The 24,807-nt window shown below is 41.2% G+C and overlaps 1 protein-coding gene across 1 annotated transcript in view; it reads right to left on the minus strand.

Annotated features, from left to right (window-relative positions):
• Window positions 1-24,807, minus strand: part of mfsd2b (MFSD2 lysolipid transporter B, sphingolipid) — a 112,451-nt gene that overhangs the window by 60,266 nt on the left and 27,378 nt on the right. Inside the window, exons 2-4 of the mRNA XM_051924934.1 lie at window positions 17,939-18,064; window positions 17,043-17,167; window positions 1,741-1,864 (exon numbers count right to left, since the gene is read on the minus strand). Of these exons, the coding sequence (XP_051780894.1) occupies window positions 1,741-1,864; window positions 17,043-17,167; window positions 17,939-18,064 (375 nt within the window). The remainder of the gene's footprint in view (window positions 1-1,740; window positions 1,865-17,042; window positions 17,168-17,938; window positions 18,065-24,807) is intronic.

Below are 24,807 nucleotides of genomic sequence, written 5' to 3' on the forward strand. Positions count from 1 at the left end.
GGACCCGAGTGCAGTCGTGCAAAGGGTGACCACTCCACACCATACTCCGAACATTAAGACATGTATAAAACCTCTGAGCAATGGACCCAAGTAGTAGGGTTTGATGAACCATCTTTCAGCCTGTTCTCTCCTTCTGGATGGGTTTCTATTTGGAGAAAACCAAAGGATGCCTTCAGCCTAATTCTTAAGCCTGGTGGGTCCTCTATAATGGTATGGACAGCTATTATATGTATGTTTACATAATGGTCAAGGAATGTGAGGCTATGGTGCAAACTCTGTTCTTTCATGAAATTCTGCTATTCATGAATGGTGATGCTTCCTTAGACACTGCTAAACTAATTCAGGAGTGGTGTCATGATCACCAGCATGAACTCAAATGCCTTCCATAACATTTTCATTTATGGGAGCCAAGTGCAAAGTCATCTTCTTCATTCTTCAAAGTACTGAAGACTTTTCCTCTTGAACAATGGCGTAATATCCCAGTACACACAGTTCAGGGCTTGTATGACAACACTTCAAGAAGGGCTGAAGCTGGTTGAAAGACAAATGGTGCTTATGGGTCCTTGATATTCATCTATTTGTTTTTCAATATTCTGTAAACTCCCAATAAGTGTCTGTGAATGAGACAACTTGAAACAAAATACTCTGATGACCTGGAACCATGCAAGAGGAATGCAAGACATCAGAGGAGATGATCTCATTCCAGTCCGCTGAACAGAGTATTATTATTTTAACAATTTTATACAGAGGTGGCCCAGCAGTTAGTGCTGCTGCCTCATGGTGTTTTTAAATGAAAATGAACTCTGTCCACTCTAGCAGTTACATATCATTTATGAAAATATCTCCATCCACGCTAAAACAACTCAAAACACATACTTGACAGAATGGTAACATCGCCAGCCACAGGATTTGACACAAAACTGTAGAGACCAGAAAATAATTAACACTTCAATGTCTGCAGTGTTGGAATATGGGTTTCTTCTATGACTGATGACCAGTCAGGGAATGAGACGTTGTTTTGAGATTAATTCAATCAGGAAAGGGATAAGTAATAAGCAAGAACCGAGTGCGGTTCTAGTCTGTGTTTTTACAAGACTATGGTTTTAACCCATCCACATTGCAACACCGAGACCAAAGTTTTCAGATAGATGCAGCTCTGGAAAGTGTTTTCAAAAGTTTCAATTTTCAGGGGTTAAAATGCTGGTGTGGTGTGGATGAAAGGTGTGAAACAGAGACTATTGTCTGCATTTGTAAATGAAAACATGGTAGAGTGGGCAAAGCCTAGGTGTGTGTCTCAGTATAGCCGTTGTCTGTTTGGAGGTAGCAAAGACCTGTCAATAAGCCTTTGAGACAAATACAAATACATACTCCACACAAACACTGCACAAGTCACGACCTGAACCCTAGACATGGCACCAGTCCATCACTTGCTCATAACAGACACCTTTTGTATAAAACAGAATGTAACATTCTTTGCAGTAGGTAAGTACAAGATACATTTTTTTTACTTCTTTATGTATATTTAAATCATGAAAAGAAATACTCAGGCAATTAGTAAGAAATGAAATAACAATGACAGATTCCAATGTAGTGATAATAAAGTGAAAGGTGCTGAAGTTAAACATACAGGGACAGACAGTTTAGAGCCATAAATAAATTAAATACAACTGGCGTTGACATGCAGAAAATACAACAAACATGTAGAAGAAGTCAGTAGATGACTGAGCTGGGGATACTCACGGTGATCAGAGTCTGGTAAAGGCAGTAGAATCCCAGGTACCAGATGAATTTCCCAGAAGTGAAGGGGGGAACAAACCACAAGTAGAAGTAGGACACCACGACAAACGGGGTGCAGCCCACCATCCTGCAAAGAACAAGACAAAAGCTGAAAACGGCATCTTATGTGCATTGAGTGCACTCAAATAAAGTGAATGTCCTCAATAGTTTATTTATGTATCTAATTTAAGATACTTAATATAATTGTTTGATGGCATTACTTACCTTTTTTCTAATTACATTGTTTTAATTTTGTTAGCTGTCACTCAAACACAGTTATTTGATATTGAAACAAAGCAATCAGATTATTTTCTTTAAACAGAAGCATAATCCGATTCAGGGACTGTTGTCATTACTCACTTATTTCAAGTCATTCTTACTTGAAATTAATACTTTTCTAATCCTCTAAAAACATGGTATTTCCATTTTCCCTATAAACAGTCAAATTAAGTTGATTCAACTTAAAATATTTGCAAAAAGTATGGTGACTTGTATAAAGAACCGCTCCTTTTGTTGACAACACATTCTAAGGGATCCACACACTTTTGTATACAAGACTTTTAGTAAATTGATTTGCCAGGGTGTGAATTAATTTTTAAATCTTTTTTGATACATGTCACCCATCCTATATCAGAAAAGCATCTTTTTCTTTGTTTCCAATACAACAATATAACTAATAATAAGTTTACATGAAAAATGCAATCAACCAAAATATATATAATTGGTAAATCTCCATCATCAATAGATAGCAGGAGGCCATTGTAAACCTTTAAAAGCATTTTAGATAAATAGATATTTTGCAGCAGATAAGTTGTAGACTGTAGATTATTTATTTTTTGAGCTTTCTCCTATCTTTTGAGGATCTTAAACCTCAAGTGGTAGAGGAAGATGATGCAGGCTTCTTGTTTGTGGGATAAGAAAGAAAGAAAGAAAGAAAGAAAGAAAGAAAGAAAGAAAGAAAGAAAGAAAGAAAGAAAGAAAGAAAGAAAGAAAGAAAGAAAGAAAGAAAGAAAGATCACCTGGTTCCTATAGGGTACACACATTCACAAGTGAAGGCACCTTGCTGTCTCCTTTAAACTTTGTGGTCCCTTCATGGCTGTGGACAATTGAGGGCCACACTACTTTCAGGGCTGCCATAGGACATTATGGTTTGATGAGGCTTAAGTTCACCTGGAGGGGTGTTCAAGAGGGAGAACTCGGGTGATAGGACAGTAAGTGGTGGCAGCTATGCCCCCAAGAGGTAAGGTGTATTGTTATCTCTTTATTTTATTGTGTGCACTTGTATTGATTTTTTGGATTCCTTCACTTCATTGTGGGTCTGGGGACCCCTCTCAAAAGCCCTTTCTTTTTTACATGGGATGTCACTTCTCTCCACTTGCAGTATTAATCTTGTAGCTGGTAGGTACTAATTGGTCAATTTTACTGAAAGAATGATTATTGTGTAGTAGCACACATGAAAGGTGAGTGTCCAAGAAATATGGGACACCTAAACTGGGATGCCAATTCAATGAGTCTTTACTCTCAGAGTTATCCTTTGGAGTGCACCATTGACTGAAGAAGGGCGGGCCTGTCAGTTATCTTTGAAAATTTCTTCTCAAAAAGTCACATGCAAATGACATAAAACAAAAATATAATTTTGTAGTTACAAAAAAAATTGAAATCTGATACCCTGCCATGGTTGGATTATAAACTGCTCAAAAAGATTAAAGGAACACTTTGAAAACACATCAGATCACAATGGGAAAAAAATCCTGCTGGATATCTATACTGATGTATTCAAGTTTCATATTTTCAAGATATTTTGGATTCTATTTTAAAATGGTCTGCTTTTAAAAAGAACTTCTGTATCATTCAACGAATTTCAGGAGATATCTAAGATACATTTTCATGTAGCAGTCAATCAATAGCATCTATCCACTTACAGAATGTACTTAAATTAATTTCAGGAATACGGCACAAGGCAACCTGGGACAGGAACAACAGGCCATGGCTGAATGCACATGTCCACGCTGGACTATTTACACTCACCAATGGCACAGCCTGCATGGGGGAAGCCGGTGTCCCCAAAGTGAACTTGCACAATCTGTGAACTCCACCCAGGCAGCAGCCAAGCAGCTCTAAATGTAATTCTGCCCTGCCAGATTATAGCAAAGTCCTAAGAAACATGCATGAAAGTTAATCATTATTCCTTCACACAAGCATTTTACTGGTCAGTAAGTAAGTTAGCATGTCTGGTACCCTCCATAACCATCACATACAGTGATCCCTCGCTATATCGCGCTTTGCCTTTTGCGGCTTCACTCTATCGCGGATTTTATATGTAAGCATATTTAAATATATATCGCAGATTTTTTGCTGGTTCGCGGATTTCTGAGGACAATGGGTCTTTTAATTTCTGCTACATGCTTCCTCAGGTGGTTTGCTCAGTTGATTTCATACAAGGGACGCTATTGGCTGATGGCTGAGAAGCTACCCAACTTACTTTCTCTCTCTCTCTCTTGCGCTGACGTAGGGGGGTGTGAGCAGGGGGGCTGTTCGCACACCTAGACGATAGGGACGCTCGTCTAAAAATGCTGAAAGATTATCTTCACGTTGCTACCTTCTGTGTGCAGCTGCTTCCTGAAGCAACATGCTGCACGGTGCTTCGCATACTTAAAAGCTCAAAGGGCACGTATTGATTTTTGACTTTGCTTTTCTCTGTCTCTCTCTCTCTCTCTCCCTGCTCCTGACGGAGGGGGTGTGAGCTGCCGCCTTCAACTGCTTTGTACCGCGGTGCTTCGCATACTTAAAAGCCAAACAGCCCTATTGATTTGTTTGCTTTTCTCTCTCTGATGCGCACTCCTTTGAAGAGGAAGATATGTTTGCATTCTTTTAATTGTGAGACAGAACTGTCATCTCTGTCTTGTCATGGAGCACAGTTTAAACTTTTGAAAAAGAGACAAATGTTTGTTTGCAGTGTTTGAATAACGTTCCTGTCTCTCTACAACCTCCTGTGTTTCTGCGCAAATCTGTGACCCAAGCATGACAATATAAAAATAACCATATAAACATATGGTTTCTACTTCGCGGATTTTCTTATTTCGCGGGTGGCTCTGGAACGCAACCCCCGCGATGGAGGAGGGATTACTGTACCACAAATAGTATGGTCGACGTGCTAGCTTACCACAGCTTGGTGTGCATACATTATTTACGTTGCCTTTTGCAATGTCATAGAAGATGAGGATTGGCTGGCATCTCCACCAGGCTGGATGTTTCCTTACCCGCTCAGGAGGCTCTTATAGTGGACAGAGTCAGGGTCTATTATTTTGATTATTTTTTGCATCTCGTCTAGAGGTTATATATGTAAATTTTTGCCTGGTTCTGGTTTTGATTTTGATTTAGGAGTTTTATCACTACAATTTTAACAGCATTATTGTTGATTCCTGTTGTCGGGACTGTACCAGAGTGGGCGTGTCCTCAGAGGTCATGGTCCTGTCAATCACAACGTAACGGTTATCAAAGGGTATACTTCCTCATCCTATTACACAGATTCCAAAATCTTTCGAAAAATGTTCTTTGCTTAATTTCTCTTGGTTTTTGAATTCTCCACACTCCTTCTGACTTTAATTTTGTCAAAATAAAAAACGCATTCTGTATTGAAATGACCTACACAGGATGAGGAAGAGGCCGTGCTAGCAGGAACTTCAACTGGCAGCCTTTATTCCCTGGCATGGCATTGAATGGGTTCAGGAAATGTGATTGTGTCTAAGGTGTGATTGGTGCTTCTGCCACGCAGCTCAAGCTCTGAGCTCAAATCCCAGCCAGCCTTCTGTCTGTGTGTAGTTTGCATGTGCTTCCTGTGTCTGAGTGGATTTTCCCCTCCCATTTCAAATACATGCAGACTGTGAATTAGCCCATTATGAGTGTGTGTGAGTGTGCCCTGCAGTGCACTACCAGCCCAGAGTAGGCTCTGGGACCTGCTGCTATGAATTGGACAAATGGATGGATGGACAATGGATAATGGATGGAGGTACCGTGTTGTTATGAATATGCCCCTGTCGATTAAGATCAGGGGTCCTCAATCACGGTCCTGGAGGGCCGCAGTGGCTGCAGGTTTTTGTTCCAACCCAGTTGCTTAATGAGAAGCACTTCTTGCTCAAGTAACACTTCTTCACTTTAGTTGTGTTGCTCGTTAAGATTTTGAACCCTTATTGCTTATTTTAGTCTTAAACAGCTGTATTCTTGGTTTTTAATTGGTTTTTAATTGCTCCTAATTAGTAATAATATGCAAATGACAAAAGAGAGCAGCATTTCTCCATTTAGCTTGTTACCATTTACACTTGTGTGTATTTCCCATGCACTATTGAGTTTAATTAAATACTTGGAAGGAAAGTGAAAAGAAAAAAGTGAAGGACTGAGAATTACTCATCCATTTTAGCTTTCAAATCATTTGGATGATATCCTTAGAAAGCGGAAGAAAATCCAGGATATGAGAATTACCTGACATAGTAGAGTTAAAGCACTAACAAGCCATAAAATTAAATTATTGGCAAGAATTGCTTTCTAATTAAGCAACCAGGTTAGAACAAAAACCTGCAGCCACTGCGGCCCTCCAGGACTGTGTTTGAGGACCCCTGATTAAGATGAACACAGTAAATTCTGTTGTCTTGTCTGCCATGACCTTCTAACCGATTGGTATGACTGAGCCTTGTTTTAAGTAATTATTCACAGCAATCTTACTGTGACAAACCAAAAAAAAAGCAGTTACCAGTGTAACGCTAACGCACATTACTTCAGCTGAAGGTGTGTGCCTGGAGTAAAATAAAAGCAAACATTTCCTGTTATTTTAAGCCACTGTGCAGAAGAGATGTAAATGAAAGATTGCTGGCGACTCAGACGAGGTATGTTGTGTCCCCCTAAGCGCTGGCACTCGAGACAGACGGTCCCAGAAGCAGATTAATCTTTCCAGTTGTTATGAATAAAAACTTTGTTTTTGCCCTTTAGGCCCTGCATTTATTATGTTCCAGGACTACGGTCGGCTGAAAAGGATAGCGACCATCTAACATAAGCTCAATAAATGTCAACGAAAACACGTGACCCTCTGAACTTGCCTGCCTGTTATTTTAAAAGAATACGCGCCAGCAAAACGCAGCCAATTCTGGCACTGTCCAGCTTTACTATTGCACAGCGGGCGTCCAGTTAACAATTGTCCACACAACAAAGGCGTCTGTCAGTCTCGCTGCCAGCCGTTTAGGTGTGTCATTCATGGAAAGTGTCTGACTGAAGTGGTGCGGTGGAAGGTTCTGTAAGATCAATGTGGAAACGCTGTTTGTCACGCTCTTTGCAGAAACAGTTTGCCTGGGGTTTTTTTTTTTAATAAAAGATATCAATGCTTTTTTGCAGTCAGATGGAGAAGAGATGCGTTGACAGCCTGTTTCTGGAAATTAGCTGGTCCTTCACATGGAGACCAACTGAGCAGACCCTCTGATCTTATACAATAGGCATTCAGCAGTCTGAGGCCTATTTACAGATTGTATTGTTCAGAATAACATCACACACGCACATACACACAGTTCTCACATCTGTTTGATGCAATTCAGGATGACAGAGCACTGTACTCAAGGCAGCAAACAGCTCTGGACAGGGCGCCATAATAGGGCCCACACACTGGAGCCAGTGGTCCAAACCTGCACATCTTTGGGAATGTGGTAGGAAGAGCAGATTACAAAGGGGGGGCTCCACATGGACACGGGGAGAACATGCAGATGCTACATGGACAACAGCCAGGACATGAGATCCATGAAGCAGTCGTACTACTGCACTCCTCTACCGCACTTAACCATCAAGCACTTATGTAAAATGTGAAGAGTGAGCCAAAGAAAGACTTCACACATTTCATAACCCACTTGCCCTACCCACTTTTCTTATCTTCATTAATTCACATAGCGGATGCTTTTATCCAAAGTGACTTACATAAGAAGTCAAATATAATCCGAGTAGCATCAGCCTGGGGACTGTTTGGCAACACATCTTACAGGGTGAGGCTACAAGGCCAATATTCTTGCTCATCCGGTTGCTTTAGTTTCACATAGCAATGTGCAAGACTGTTCTGTGCCACCATTGTATTTACCTCACTATTAAATTAAAGAAAGAAAATAAAGATTTTAAAGAGTGCAAGCACCAAACAAAACTGATCTCTTTATAAAGTTCCTGTAAATGTAAACCTTTCCTAATGTTTGCTATTCCATATACCTTATTATTTTGTGCTTCATATCCTTTTGTACTTATACCAAAAACATGAATTAGTTCCCAGTTCATGGATTAGGTACCCGAAAAAGTCATAACTGTCATGTCCCTAATTATTATAGTACATTAAAGTACTTTGCGCAGGTCCTCCAACTTGCAGGGAAAACATGGGGGTTGGTGGCAGGATTGGCACTCCAGCCACTGTAAAAAAACCTCACACTGTTTCCCAGTGTGGCACTGAGGTGTCACCCATTGCACGGCTGCACTCGGGTCCCAATCCAGGTTGTTTTTTAGGTGGTGGGTGTGGCAATGCACAGTAAAATCAGCGTGTGCTCCCTACCTCTCCCTCTACAAGTCATTGTGGTACTGAAGCATACAGTGATAATGTACAGTTACAATGTACCATAGGGTTCATGTGCCATATCAGAAACAAACTGAAAAGAAAGTGCTGGGGGCCAAAAAGAAGTACATTTGTGTAAATACGTAACAATATAAAGTCATAACTAAGATAAACATACAACATGGAACATACATAAACAGTAACATTAAGATGATTCAAGTAAATGAGCTGGGGACAAAAAGAAGTACATTTGTGTAAATACGTAACAATATAAAGTCATAACTAAGATAAACATACAACATGGAACATACATAAACAGTAACATTAAGATGATTCAAGTAAATGAGCTGGGGATGGTCAGTAGAACTGAATCAATGGCACGAGCTGATCTGCTGTGCAGGTGCTGATGTGGCAGCAGGTTGGTCACAGATGTGATGTCTTAGCCACAGGTCTTACGTGATGGCGTCTTACTCACATGACTTATTGTTGACTGCACTACTGACTACATCAACTTCTGTATGGACATTGTAGTTCCAGTAAGAACTGTACGCTGCTATGCTAACAACAAGCCATGGATTACAAGTGACATCAAGGGCCTTTTGAACCAGAAGAAAAGGGCTTTTAAAGGCGGTGATCATCATGAGCTCAAGCGCGTGCAGAAGGAACTCCGAGTCCAGCTCAGGGTGGTGAAGGAGCAGTACAGGAGAAAGCTGGAGCAGAAGTTGCAGAATAACAGCATGAAGGAAGTGTGGGATGGGATGAAGATCATCACTGGCTGCAGCTCGAAGCAGGGTGCCACCATTGAGAGAGACGTGAAGAGAGCAAACCAAATGAACAACTTCTTTAACAGGTTTGACCACCCTAACCCACTCTCACTCTCACCTCGGAGTACTGCACCCTCCACACATCCTTCTGCTGATACCAGCATAGGAGAGACATCCCCACCCACATTTACAGCAGCGCAGGTGAGCAGAGAGCTGAGGAGACTTCGTGCCAGCAAAGCAGCGGGTCCAGATGGAGTATCGCCACGACTGCTGAATGTCTGTGCATCGGAGCTGGGGGGTCCTCTACAGTGCATCTTCAACCTGAGCCTGGAACAGGGGAGAGTCCCTAGGCTTTGGAAAACATCTTGCATCATCCCAGTCCCAAAGGTATCACGTCCTAGTGAGCTAAATGACTTCCGGCCTGTTGCTCTGACGTCACATGTGATGAAGACCATGGAGAGGCTGCTGCTTCACCACCTGAGGCCACAGGTTCAACACGCCCTCGACCCTCTGCAGTTTGCATATCAGGAGAAGGTGGGAGCGGAGGATGCCATCATCTATATGCTACACCGAACCCTCTCCCACTTGGACAGAGGCAGTGGTTCTGTAAGAATTATGTTTCTAGACTTCTCTAGCGCCTTCAACACAATCCAACCTCTGCTCCTTAGGGACAAGCTGACAGAGATGGGAGTAGATTCATACCTGGTGGCATGGATCGTGGACTATCTTACAGACAGACCTCAGTATGTGCGTCTCGGGAACTGCACGTCTGACATTGTGGTCAGCAACACAGGAGCGCCACAGGGGACTGTACTTTCTCCGGTCCTGTTCAGCCTGTATACATCGGACTTCCAATACAACTCGAAGTCCTGCCAAGTGCAAAAGTTCGCTATCATGGGCTGCATCAGGAGTGGGCAGGAGGAGGAGTATTGGGACCTAATCAAGGACTTTGTTAAATGGTGCGACTCAAACCACCTACACCTGAACACCAGCAAAACCAAGGAGCTGGTGGTGGATTTTAGGAGGCCCAGACCCTTCATGGACCCCGTGATCATCAGAGGTGACTGTGTGCAGATGGTGCAGACCTATAAATACCTGGGAGTGCAGCTGGATGACAAATTAGACTGGACTGCCAATACTGAGGCTCTGTGTAAGAAAGGACAGAGCCAGTTGTACTTCCTTAGAAGGCTGGCGTCCTTCAACATCTGCAATAAGATGCTGCAGATGTTCTATGAGACGGTTGTGGTGAGCGCCCTCTTCTACGAGGTGGTGTGCTGGGGAGGCAGCATTAAGAAGAAGGACGCCTCACGCCTGGACAAACTGGTGAGAAAGGCAGGCTCTATTGTAGGCATGGAGCTGGATAGTTTGACATCTGTGGCAGAGCGATGGGCGCTCAGCAGGCTCCTATCAATTATGGAGAATCCACTGCATCCACTAAACAGGATCATCTCCAGACAGAAGAGCAGCTTCAGCGAGAGACTGCTGTCACTGTCCTGCTCCACTGACAGATTGAGGAGATCGTTCCTGCCCCAAACTATGCGACTCTTCAATTCCACCCGGGCGGGTAAACGTTAACATTATTCAAAGTTATTGTCTGTTTTTACCTGCATTATTATTACTCTTTAATTTAATATTGTTTTTTTTTTTTTTTGTATCAGTATGCTGCTGCTGGAGTATGTGAATTTCCCCTTGGGATTAATAAAGTATCAATCTATCTATCTTTCTATCTTATACATGGTCTTACTGTATATGATGGTGATGGCACCTAGGTCACAGGTCTTATGAGACGGCGTCTTAGTCACACATCTTAAGTAATGATGTCTCAGTCTCGGGTGCTATGTATTAGTCACAGGTTTTATGTGATGGTGTCTTGGTCAAAAGTCTTATGTGAAGGAGTCTTGGTCACAGGTTTTATGAAATGGCATATGATTCACAGGTTATATATGATGGTCATGGTGGCTTGGTCACCGGTCTTATATGATGGTAAAGGCATCTTGGTCACAGGTCTTATGAGATAACGTCTTGGTCACAGGTTTTATGTGATGGAGTCTTAGTCAAATGCCTTATGTGATGATGTCTTGGTCTCAGGTCACAGGTTTTATGAAATGGCATATGATTTACATGTCTTACGTGATGGTAATGTCGGCTTAGTCACAGACTTATATGATAGTAATGGCATCTTGGTCACAGTTGTTATGTGACAGTGATAGTGTCTTGACGCCTTAGTCAGAGGTACAGTATACTATAATGGCATCTTGGCCACAGGTCAAACAAATCAATGAATGGGAATAAGTATTTTGATAGCCTGCAGGTATAAAGCCCTTGCAAGTTTGCTGGTAAAGCACTGAACATCACAAAGTCACTGGTAGAGAGCATTTTCCTGTCTGTGAAGGTGTGTGGGTTCTGAGACTGTGGAGAGTGCTTTCTTCAAGAGTCTTTCCTTCATAGAAACAGAGAGGCTCCTTAAGAATTCTGCCAGCACAGTAAACACATTGGACTTTCCTGTTGTGACCAGATATTCCCCACTCCCCACTGAAGCCAATCACAAGTCAATTGCTGACCTTTACTCCAAATTGTGAAAGCAGGTATAGAGTTTGACGGTGTATAACTGTATCTCCCCTCGTGATCACAGGTAAGCTGAATCTCCGCATACCCACTTCCTTGGTCCTTGAGGCTTCCGTTGACAGGAACATCCTACAGCTGCCCTGTATCTCACTGCCTAACTGTAGGTGGACACTCCTCAATTAAACATTAGGAAAGACCCTTAATGACTCTGAGCCCTGGCCTTTATCTTCTACGAATGTTTATTTACATCTCTCTGGGCAGTGAAATTTGAATGAACATTCCATGGTAGGTCTTGGTGGAATTCTGGGAAACTGTAATGGAACACATGGGTTGGGAATGTCATGTCCAAAGTTCAAGACACCTCTGCTGTTTCTGCAAATGGATTTAACACCTTTGTCCTCAAGTATGGCTACAATGTTGCAATCTGTTTGCTCTGTGGACAGCTTTACGCTCCCTTAGATGAATGATACAATGACACTTTGTGCTGGAGAGGATGCGTTACTGCCAGAAAAAGCTGCTAGGATGCGGTCAACAGGATTTTCATTGTACTTAAAAGAATATTAGAACACTCTAGATGAGAGCAGGCCATGCAGCCCATCAAAGCTCGTCAGTCCTATCCACTTAATTCTTCTAAAAAAAACATCAAGTCAAGTTTGAGTCCCTAAAGTCCTACTGACTACCACACTACTTGGCAGCTTATTTCAAGTGTCTATCGTTCTTTGCGTAAAGAAAAACTTTCTAATGTTTGTGCGAAATTTGCCCTTCACAAGTTTCATTCAGTGGCCCCGTGCTCTTGATGTACTCATTTTAAAATAACAGTCTTGATCCTCTGTATTAATTCCCTTCATAATTTTAAACACTTCAATCATGTCTCTTCTTAACCTTCTTTTGCTTAAAATGTAAAGGCTCAGCTCTTTTAATCTTTCCTCATAACTCATCCCCTGTGGCCCTGGAATCATCCTTGTTGCTCTTCTCTGACCTTTTCTAGCGCTGCTATGTCCTTTCTGTAGCCGGAAGACCAAAACTGCACAGGTCTTCCCTGCATGGAGTTGGCATGTCTCCACCAGGTGTTCTGGTTTCCACTAAAGACTTACAGGTGAGGTGAAATTGGCGATCCTAAATTGGTCTGAGTGTGCCTGTTTGGGTACCCTGTTTAGGGTTTGTTCCTGCCTTTGCACCCTATGCCAGCTGGAGCAGGCTTCTACAAACCCTGGTCTGGACTAAGCGGGTTAGAGAATGACATGACTTCCTGGAGGTATGAATGTTAGCCGTGATTGCATGCACAGTTTTCTCTACTTAAAAAGTAATTTTTTGATAATCTCAAAGACATTTATCTGTTATTAAGACTGTGTAAGCATCTTGAGCATGGGAAAGGTGCTATATAAATAACATTTATTATTATTAATTCAGTTTGAGGTCACTGACCGGATTCACCAGACTTGAAGCAGGAATGAAAGGTACAGTCCACTGCAAGACAAACTTATGGACATATTCACTTAAGTGTTTATTGATTTTCTCAGGAAACGGGAGCACAACTGAATTAGTGGTATTGAAATGATCAAGGGCTACATCAGGTAAGTCGAGTTGTGTGTTCTGATAAATAAAATGAAGTTTGGGATTTTAATACACTCTCGTTTATCATGATGCCATGAGGATGGCATCATGTTGCCAGTTGGTCACGTGAAGAGTTTCACTATACTCCATACAAGTAACAATATTAGTAATTAATACTAGTACTCCTCCATCCCAGCATCACAGGGTGGAAATGAGGAGTACATGAGGTGCCAGTCCATGGCAAGACACAAGCATGCAGACCCCCACACTCTCACATTCAGGCCTGTGTAGAGCCACCTGCTTTAGGCTAAAAAGCACATCTTTGGAATTGGGGAGAAACTGCACACAGACATGTGTCGGACATGCAAACTGCACACAGACAGGCCCCAGCCTGAGGGCTGAACCTTGGACTCAATGTCAGGCTTGTTATTTTTTTTTATATATACTTTATTAATCTGCAAGGGTAAATTGTCTTTTCTCATGTGGGTCAGAGTGCAGGTTCAACCATTGTATAGCGCCTCTGGAGCAATTTTCAGTTTAAGGGTCTTGCTCAAAAGCCCAACAGAGTAGGATGCCTTTTGGCAGTAATGGGACTTGAACTGGCATCTTTGTAGATACCAGCACAGACCCTTAGCCTCAGAGCAACCACTCTGCTTTCTTGTGTGCTTAGTGCGATGACATTCTTACGTTCATGTCTCATCAGAATAGTGACAGCAATACAACACCAACAATTACACACACAAAGCAGCAGCAGCCATTGGGCACCCCCGTGTTTCATGAACCTTCAGCTGACTGCATCTTTGTTGCCTGACCCTGATTCACAATATACAGCAATGCTGTCCATGCCATTTGCTTTTCAGCCACATATATTATTGGCTTGCTCAAGGCAAGGTCGCATGTTTAAGACCTTCATACACTTTGAAGCCTTTCTTTGGCCACATTCTGTGTCCATTCATTAACTGATATTCAACTCTGGCTACAAACGTGTTTAGTAAAAGAGCTGCAGACAAACATAAAACCGTATGGCTGGCAATTAGACAGCCCAAAACCCAGCAAAAGCTATTTGTAAATATAATAAAAGGTGCTTCATGTCCCTGGGAGGTGGACGCCAAATTCCTTTGCTGTTTGTAATATAGCCTTAAAGTGGAAGAGACCTTGACAGAAATAATAAAAAAAAAAAAAAAAAAAAAAAAAAGACTGGCAACGTCAAGCTTCCAGCAGACTGCCTGGCACAGCAAGAACTGGAAGAAACACTGAAGGTGGAGATGAAATGAGCAATCTTAAGACACACAATCACACAAAGATTAATAACGAGAAGGGATACTCGACAAAATATTAATAAAAGTTTAATTCAAGTGGCAATGAGCATCTTGCAGTCACAACATTTTTGTTTCTCTTTTAGCCAATGACGCCAGTCCAGAAACGCAAAGCACTACACAAGTCAAGTTCACTCAGCTCTTGAATTTGGGAACTGCTTGTAGCCAATTGATTTTTTATTCAGAAATAAAATTACACATGGTGTATTAATTCAGAATGCTCTTGCTACACTGAAGGCCCAGTGGCCAGTCGTGTGACATTTAGGACTCATGTGGGCCTCTTTATTCATGTCTAGATGATAGAAGATTGTCTTGTCTCTGCAGATCAGATCATTACCTGCTGTATTTAATTGTAATGCCTCATAATAATAATTCTTTACATTTATATAGTGCTCTTCTGACTACTCAAAGCACTTTACATAGTGAATGAGGAGCCACTTCAACCACCACTAATGCGCAGCATCCACATGGACGATACGACGACAGCCATTTTGTGCCAGAATGCCCAGCACACATTAGCTGGTGAGAGATAGTTAGCCAGTTAGAGACAGGGGAAGATTAGGGGGCTAGAATGACTAGACCACGGTGGGAAATTAAACCATGACATCGGAATACACCCTACTCTTTACGAAGGATGCCCTGGGATCTTTTCTGAGTAACAGAGAGTCTTAGTTTTACATCTTATCTGAAGGACGGTGCCATTAGTTAGTTCTGGCGCCGCCGACAGTGGCAGCCTTTTCAGCAGTTCCGTGTATGACTGTATGTGTACTTTTCTACTTTTATTTTTCTATTTTTATTTATTGATCTGTGAATTTCCCCTTGGGATTAATAAAGTATCTATCTATCTATCTATCTATTTTTACAGTGCAGAGTTCCCATCACTGCACTGGGGCATTGGGATCCACGTTCAGACCACAGGGTAAGAGCCCCCTGCTGGCCTCACCCACCCCTCTTTCCAGCAACAAGCCAAGCTTTTCCTTGATGGTCTCCCGTCCACATGCTTAGCTTCAGGTGGATAACCTGTTCTGAAGTGCAGGTGCTATGGCTGCTGGACAAGAGCAAAACTACAAATTTATTCCTTGTGGACATTAAACACTGTAGAGAAGACTTCCATCGCTGTGGCAAATGTCACAATCAACTCAGCTATCAACTCGTAATACTCGGCTCCCATTCTCTTAGCATGACACTTGACATTGTGGCTTGGGACTGCGTGAACAGCATCATTAACACCACTAGGCAGGACTGGGCCTTCCCAGAGACAAGGGACTTACAGACGTCATTTCTACCAACTCGAGTTTTTCCTTCTATGTTGCCTTAAATGCCTTTACAATATTCATCTAATTGTATGCACACACTTCTTTTTATTTACTTATAGAGTTAGTAGAGGGGTGTATCTATTTAAAATAAAATGAAGGAAATGAAATGCTTTGGCTGTGAAGCCAACTCCCTTGTCAAAGACTTCATTGCTGAGGAATTGCTTTTCTAACCTTCCTTTTGTTTTTTTAAAGCAGCGTTTCTCAACCTTTAAGTATTTGCGACCTGAGTTTTCATAACAGTTTTAATCGCCCCCCCCCCCCCCCCCAACGTTTTTTTGAAAGGAGCCCACTAATACCAATTTGTTCTTTTTTAATTAATGATATATCATAGATGCATATTTTATTATATCTACTTAACTTTTATCAACATTTATCTAACTCTATATTTATTTTTCTAGTATCAGAATGTAGTTTAAATTAATTTGTTTTGGATTCAATAGATGTATTTTTCATATTTTTGATTCTTGTTTTCTTTTTTTCACATCTTCGCATCCCCCTTTTTGTTACTTCGCACCCCCCTAGGGGGACCCGCCCCACAGATTGAGAACCACTGTTTTATAGTATGGAATTAACTAAGGTAGCACATGTGAAGAAAATTGCACACTGTTTCAGCTATGACCTCAGTATTTCACAAATGTATTGCATCATTTTGCAAAATTGTAGCACTGCTGCCTCACAGTATGGAGACCAGGGATCACGTCCCAGGTGCTCCTGGCGTGGAGTCTCCCTGTTCTCTGTGTAGTTGCATGGCTGATCTCCAGGTGTTCTGGTTTCCTCCCGTAGTATGAAGACATGGCAGGTTACCTAAACTGGCATTGCTCCATTGGCCTGTATATGTGTGTGAGTAGTCAGGGTTCTAAAAAATTCCCACTGCTCTTCGATTATGGCTGTGATTTTTATTAAGTGCTGAATGAGTTGTGCCCGTTGTTCCTGTTCCCCTTTTGAATCCTAAAGACATGTATTTAAACTGGTCACTCTGAACTGGACAGTGCTGGACTGGCACGTGATCCTGGCTCAGGTCCTTCTTTATTGCCATTGATATAAAAACTAGCACATATAAACTAATAAATGACTAATACATGAGGGTCTCTTATAATCCTCAAACTTTTCAATTTATCACATTTACTGTATTTGAAATCATTGAGATGTAACTGATAAAAGAAATAAGGGAAAACAAAAGTCTTACCATGGCATCAGTCTCCCAATCTTCGTCCACTTACTTTTACTGACGAAAAAGCCTACAATTGGATCATTCGCAGCCCCCCATGCTTTCCCAATGAACAGCACCAGTGAAGCATGGAAGGGGTTAATCTGGAGTGAAAAAGAACAAAAGCACACATTTAATATATAAAAAAGGTTCCATGCCCAGTATGTCACTCTGAATCAATCAACCAACCTAACAGGATCCTCTTGTGTTTAGAGATATGACCTCGAGCTAAAAAATATAAGTGAGCATTCAAGTGGAGTTTGGACACGACGCAGCAAAGCATACAATTACAGATGCCAGCTGCTGGACATCTGTGCCAGTAAAGATGGCAAAAATAAGTTCTTAACAAAATGTTAAATATTAAACAATTTAAAAATGTGGCCATCCTTCCCTTAAACTTGGGTGGCACTAAAGAAAAAGGGTTAGAAATGCCACCTCACAGAATCAGAGTCCTCAGTTTAAATCTCACACTCAGTGTGGCTGTGCGAAGTTTGTGTCTTCTCTCCATGACTATTTGAATTTTCCTCCAGGAACTCCAAGATGGACTGGTTGGCTTAATGATGACTCGAAATCTGCCTTATGAGAGTGTGTGTGAGTGATTGGCCCCTACGATCCACGGGCAGCCCATCCAAGGCTGTTTTATGCCCCATGTCCAGTGTTGCTGGGACAGACTTGAACCCCAGTGACACTCAACTGGATTAAGCTGGCCTGAGAATGTGAAGTTTATCTTGTCTATAGAATGATTATGACGGCACATGCATGCATTCGTGTTCATACTCACTTAATCCTGGTTTAGGGTTATTAAGAGCACATCATTTAACAATTCACAGCCTTCTCAGCTTTTAAACAGTCCAACAAAATTACTTTATGCTTACTTGTGCAATGTCCAACAAGTAGATCTGCAGGAAAAATGCCGTGGCACTCCCAGCCACTTGGATAGGAGCCCCTCCAATGGCAAAGCAGAGTTTACTGCACACAGACAGTGAGGTGTCAGCATGGGTCTGTCAAGAGAAAACAAAAAAAAAACAAATGACATTTAATGGAATTCAACGCAGTAAAGTAAGTGCAAAGTGTGTGTGTGCTCAGGATAACACAGGCTTGGAAGATGGATGGATTTACTATTGTCACCCAGGAACTGACTACAGCCTACCAGAGGGAAAGCTGAGAGATGTAACTAAAACAAGTTGGCAAAGCAAGGCGGATGCTTGGTCACAGCCCCCCAGACAGGCCTAAGCAGAGCTGCTGCAGCAGACTAATACAGCGTGGGAATCAGAATTCGCTTGATGCACACAACTGGAAAGCAATGGCGGGTGAGGTGGGCGGGGCAAGCCTAATTGGATGGGCGGGGCCACAAGTTACCAACCATAAGGCACTTTAATGCTGAAGTGGACACCCCATTTCATGACTTAGCACTACGACTATAAAGAATGAAACCTTAAGGCAATAAGACGTGTTTCAAATATTACATCATTTGAGGAGGCCAAAACAACAATGTTTATATTATCACAATATCATTGCCATAACAAGAAGTCTTCAGTATTTCTTTTCTTCTTCTGATACTCTTCTGAATTTTTTTATTATGCAACAATTAAGTGTTGGTAATTATATAAAACAATCTAAAATGTGCTTTATAGGAAGTAAAACAAAGAAAATAGCTAAGTTAACTATGAATAGATACATAGACAATAAACACACACAGTGCCCTTAAAGTAAACTCACGTATCAGCTTATTTTGTTCACTGGGGTTGCAAGGTACTGGCACATTCCTAAAGTTCAGTTCTGGGTTCAAAAATGTCCAAAATATTTCAGCTTTCTCAAGGAAATGCCATGTCACCCAACCCCACTTCTCTGTTCCCTCCACTTTTAATTTACATTTTTAACCCAAAATAGAAAAAATACTATTTTACAGGTGCCAAAATACCAGAACCAAATGATCTATAAAACATGTACAAAAGTGAACCAATAAACAATCAGAAAATCGATGCAACATGAATATTGCAATAGAAAAAATACAAATAACAGAAAAATCAGTGTGAGCCCGTTAAATGAAACGATCAGTCCTGAATTTATACAATCATTGTAGAAAATATATCATGAAGACTAAACAGGCACAGCATCAGGAGAAACTGAATGAAGTGTCACTGGATTTCTGACTCCTTCAGGTGTTGTGAAGTGTAGGTCTGACCAATGCGTTTCGAGGAAGAACATCTTCTTCAGCGCAAAGCCACCCAATACTGAACTATTGTGTAAGGTCAGTTGTTCACAATAGTAGATCCATTATCTATCAATTGACCAAAAGTGAAAGCTCACCAATAAATAAATACTGAAAAATCTCGAATGAAGGTCTTGTAACTAGCTCACACAATTCATACACAACACAGAGGTCAACAACTGTCTGAACAGTATTACTCCTAGTAAGCAGTTTAGTGTAACTTTTTTACGTTTTTTACGTAATTTTGCTCTATTTTGATTTAGCTTTACCTAAAAGTATGCATAAGCAAATGTAAGGGCCAAGAGTGTAAACTAGGCATTACTTGTTTTTCTTTCTCATAAGTATACAAACTGGAAATCTGCACAAAGTCTCACACTGCAGGATGAAGGGGGAGCACAGCTTAACAAATAACAGCTAACAGCTAACATGTGGGGCAGAACACTCCCCGTCTGATATCCCCGTCTGATATAATAACATTATATCACTAAACAGTACATAGAGGCAAACATTGTGTTAACTTATCCATTTTCTAGTAGAAAGATTTTTGTGATAGGCCTGATAGAGTTTCTGGCAATGCCTTGAGAGGCAGTCTTAACTTCTATTTTTTGTTCAGTACCATCACTGCTAGGGAATACCAAGGTGACAAATCCCATAGGCCATTTATTGCGTGACAGTTGACTCTTCTTCAACAACACAACGTCTCCTATTTGTAAATTTCTGGATCAGTAAACCCATTTGCGTCTGCTCTGCAAAATAGAAGGGTATTCACGTTTTCAGACTTGAGACGCACTTGTCTCCACTGGCTTTTAAAGAGATCGTTCTCTGTGAAACCACCTGGAGGTGCAGACAGTCTGTTCCGTTGCAACATGGAGTCAAAAATTGTCCTCATTTGACCATACTTCTGTAGATATGTTCTGAAAAGTGGCAGGTACCGGCATTTTTCCCCTTCTTTCATTGGAGGGACTGGTTCTGCATGTCCATTCTCAAATATTTTCTCCATAAAGCTGGTGAACTGCTCTTTCATCTCGAGTCTTCTGTATAAAGAGCGCTGCAGAGAGACAAGGCAAGAAGGAGCCTGTTCATGATTCTTGGGGAGATGAGATCTGAAAAATCTTAAAGGTAGCAGAGCAAGCCAGCTATTTCCTTCATCTCTGCTAGGTTCCTTCTCCATAATTTTGTCAAATATTGACATGCCCAGCACATCTTTATGTGCAGACTTGATCAAAGAGGCGAAGGTGGCTGTAAAAGGGCGTGAAAAGTGAAGGTAGTCCATTTTCCAGCACATGTGTCTTAAAAGTACAAATTATTGGTTTGTGTGCATTTCCAAGGCAAAGTTCACGTACAAAAAACCAACCTAAGTCAAGTCTTTGAGCAAAGGGTGCATTGTGAGGGCCATTAATTTGCTGTCTGACATTGTGCACACTGATGATGTCTCTTCCAAGCAACAGTAGAATGTAGGCATTATTGTCCAACTTCAGGATATGGGCTGCCACAGACTTCAAGCGAGCGTGGTGAAGTGCTGCCTCTGGTGTTGGTTTTTATGAGCGATTGTTCAAAATCACATTGCATTCAATAACTGGAGGCAGTGCTATACTTACTACTCCATTCGCTGACATTGTGCACACTGATGATGTCTCTTCCAAGCAACAGTAGAATGTAGGCATTATTGTCCAACTCCAGGATATGGGCTGCCACAGACTTCAAGCGAGCATGGTGAAGTGCTGCCTCTGGTGTTGGTTTTTATGAGCGATTGTTCAAAATCACATTGCATTCAATAACTGGAGGCAGTGCTATACTTACTACTCCATTCGCTGCCTCTATTTGGAAACCAACTGTTTTCCATCCAATTGTCTCAAAAACTTCAGCACAGGTTTGTAGAGAATATGTGAATGGGTTACTCTTTAGAGGAGGGGTCTTGATGTGATGATCAGGCAGTCCTGCTTGGTGGGGCAGTCTTGGATAAATGGCATGTGCTGACTGTGATGACACTCTTTGGACATCTTCACTTTATCCTGCCTGCACGTGTGTAGAAAATGGGTGGTCACCTGAGATGCGTGAAGGACTCCTCAGCATGACGTCCTGTTGTGATGCAGGTGATCTTTCCATTTCTGTGTGAGTAGGTGAGTTAAGCTGAGAGGTGTCAGGTGTTGAAATAGAGGACATAACTAGAACATGGGGTTGTTGACCTCTCCTACAGGCAGGTACTAATACTGAATAGATCTTATAGTTGTATTGACCCAATATAGCAATATGTGCAGGGTACAGTGAAGCTCTTACCTGCACATAAGCAGATCTACCATTGGAGTTTTCAGAGGGCCTCTGATGGGAAGGGGTCTTTTCACCACTTACGCATTGACATTACCCACCGCTCAATGAAACGATTGGGTGTCCATGTGTGAAAACCATTAAGAGAGAGCCCCTCTTCACTGCTTGAGACTCCACTTGAATCGAGTCTATAGGTGCATTAAATAGCACCGAGTCTGCTTGCTGCATTGTTTAAAGTATGATCAAGTCTGCTAAGGAGCTCAATTCATTAAGTCATCCAGGGTTCTTACTTCGGCCTTGTATCTACATGTACTAATGAACATGCAAGATGATGCCATGACTAATGTGTAGAATCATCTTACCTCCTGTGTTGCTTAACTGAAAAATCTCAGAAAGGTTAACAATGTAAACATTAGCAAACATGGAAAGTTTCACTCAAATCCTGATAGCTCTACTTATTAATAAGATTGGTCAATGCTTCTTCAGTGTTGGTTGAAAAGAAAGCCAACACAAAACATAGTAATAATACAGGGTGAGTCAAAATTATGTTAACATTTGAATGGTGGAAACAATTTATTCACAAAACATACTTCATATGTGCGAGATGATTTACAGAAATGTCTCAACCTATTCACCATCATGTTCAACACAAGTTCCATGTGGCACATAAGTTGTCCGCACACATTTTATATAAGTTTATACATAGCAGTACCATTAGTGTTAACATAATTTTGACTCACCCTGTATTTAAGACATTTATGTTAAGAGTGGTGTCTGTGATGTGCAGTTTTGAGCTGAATTAAACCATGCCTCAGACTCATTGAGTAAAAATGTGTTTAATCTATGGCTGATTTCGATTTGTATAATTGTACGTAAATCATTGTACATGTACGTTTATGTCGGGTATATTTTTATAAAAGCACTAGGGTACTTCAATGACACTTCTTTATCTTAGTACTTGGCAGTAAAAACAGTGTAGTCAATAACAGGGTAATATTAGGATAGATAGATAGATAGATAGATAGATAGATAGATAGATAGATAGATAGATAGATAGATAGATAGATAGATAGATAGATAGATAGATAGATAGATAGATAGATAGATAGATAGATAGATAGATAGATAGGATATTTTAAAGTCATGTTTACAAATTTCAAAATTTCTGATATAATAGTCAGCTACGGATGGCTTCATCTGTCACAACTTCTTTTCAGAATTCCCAAGTACAGATGCCTGCTGTTCAGCCAGACGTCTTCTGTTTAAGGTCTCTAAAGACAGTTATTTTGCCGGAGCCTTTTTCCTCTGCAAATAAACAACATTAATAGCTGCATGCAGTTTTTTTGAAGAAGAATTTATTTATATACACAGGAAGGCACTGCTAGCAGACGTTTTGAGTTCTTCCAGTGTCCCGTCTTTTTTCTTTTAAGTTGTGGTGCCCAAAAACACTTTATGATCGTATAGCTTAAACTTAGACAAGCAAATTTAGTCTTATGATAATTAAACAGATAATGAATCCTTACAGATCATTAACAGACTTCTTCAGACTAGCCCACACGCCACAAACTCCAGGGCATGACAGCTTGACTCTCATTCCTCCTTCAAACTGGTAAGCCACAAAGACTTTCATGGTTACTGATCTAAAAGGTATGTGATCTCTAAAACAGCCCCCTTCCTACACTGCGGCTCCCTCGGTGTAGTGGATCCACTGGCGGTGCCCAAACAGCGAAAAGTCTGCTCTTTGAAATTATTTTAGTGGCTTTGAGAATTTGACTAGTGACCACAGAGGACTAAAAATGGAAAGTGAATCCCAGCAGCACAGCACAGAAGCAAACAAACATATCCAAACAGCGGAGTAATTGGAGCCCACAAGCTTGCAGGCCATTCATAGCATCACACAGAGAGTGGCCATCAAGTCAATGTTAGCTTTCTGGAAATACATTTAAATAGTCACCTCTGTTTGCTCTCCATAAACCTGAATTGGAAGAACAGCCTGCCTTGTATGAGTGAATGGGACCTGCAATGGACTGGCACCACATCCAGTACTGTGTCCCCCTGCAACTTGTGTGAGGTTGGTAATGAATTAATGAATTGGTGAATAGGTAGATAGATGGATTCATGTAATGATTCGATGGATCACTGTCTGCATTTCTGACAGTTTAAGGACTAGAATCACTACACTGGTTACCTGTGTCATTCAGGATTAACTTTAAAATTTTGCTTATGGTTTATAAAGCCTTAAATAATCTCGCCCCATCCTATATATCGGAATGTCTGACGTCTTATATTCCAAATCGCAACCTCAGATCCTCAAATGAGTGTCTCCTTAGAATTCCAAGAGCAAAACTTAAAAGAAGTGGTGAGGCGGCCTTCTGCTGTTATGCACCTAAAATCTGGAATAGCCTGCCAGTAGGAATTCGCCAGGCTAATACAGTGGAGCACTTTAAAAAACTGCTGAAAACACATTACTTTAACATGGCCTTCTCATAACTTCACTGTAATGTAATCCTGATACTCTGTATATCCAATTCATTATAATAACTATTCATGGTGGCTCTAAAATCTGTACTAACCCCTACTCTCTCTTCGGTTTCCTTTTCCGGTGTCCTTTTGGTGGTTGCGCCACCACCATCTACTCTAAGTACCATGATGTTCCAAAAATGATGGATGGATTAAAAGCCAGAAGTCTGTATGACCATCAGCATCAAGTGACTCCGTGAGAACCCTAACTACAAAGAGGACTATTTCATTTATGTTAGGTAGAATGCCCAGAGGGGACTGGGCGGTCTCGTGGCCTGGAACCCCTACAGATTTTATTTTTTTCTCCAGCTTTCTGGAGTTTTTTTTTTTTTTTTTTTTTCTGTCCACCCTGGCCATCGGACCTTACTCTTATTCTATGTTAACTAATGTTGTCTTTTTAATTTCTTATTTTGTCTTTTATTTTTCTTTTCTTCATTATGTAAAGCACTTTGAGCTACTTTTTGTATGAAAATGTGCTATATAAATAAATATTGTTGTTGTTGTTGCAGAATTAACCTCCATGCCAAAATACTCTTTAAATAAGAACAAACGTGTACCTCAGTTTGGAGAAAGGGTTAATCAGCTTTCTGAAAGTCATCACCCTTGACTTCCTCACAGATCTGGGAATGACTATGAACTCCATACGTGGATGCTTGAGCCTCGCTTGTGAGAGTGGGCTACATGACAGACAGAAATCCCAATCAGGATGGACTCTGCCTCCTGCCTACTGTTCAGTCAGGCAGGCAG

This window comes from Erpetoichthys calabaricus, chromosome 3 (assembly GCF_900747795.2).
Source record: "Erpetoichthys calabaricus chromosome 3, fErpCal1.3, whole genome shotgun sequence".
Classification (NCBI taxonomy): domain Eukaryota; kingdom Metazoa; phylum Chordata; class Cladistia; order Polypteriformes; family Polypteridae; genus Erpetoichthys; species Erpetoichthys calabaricus.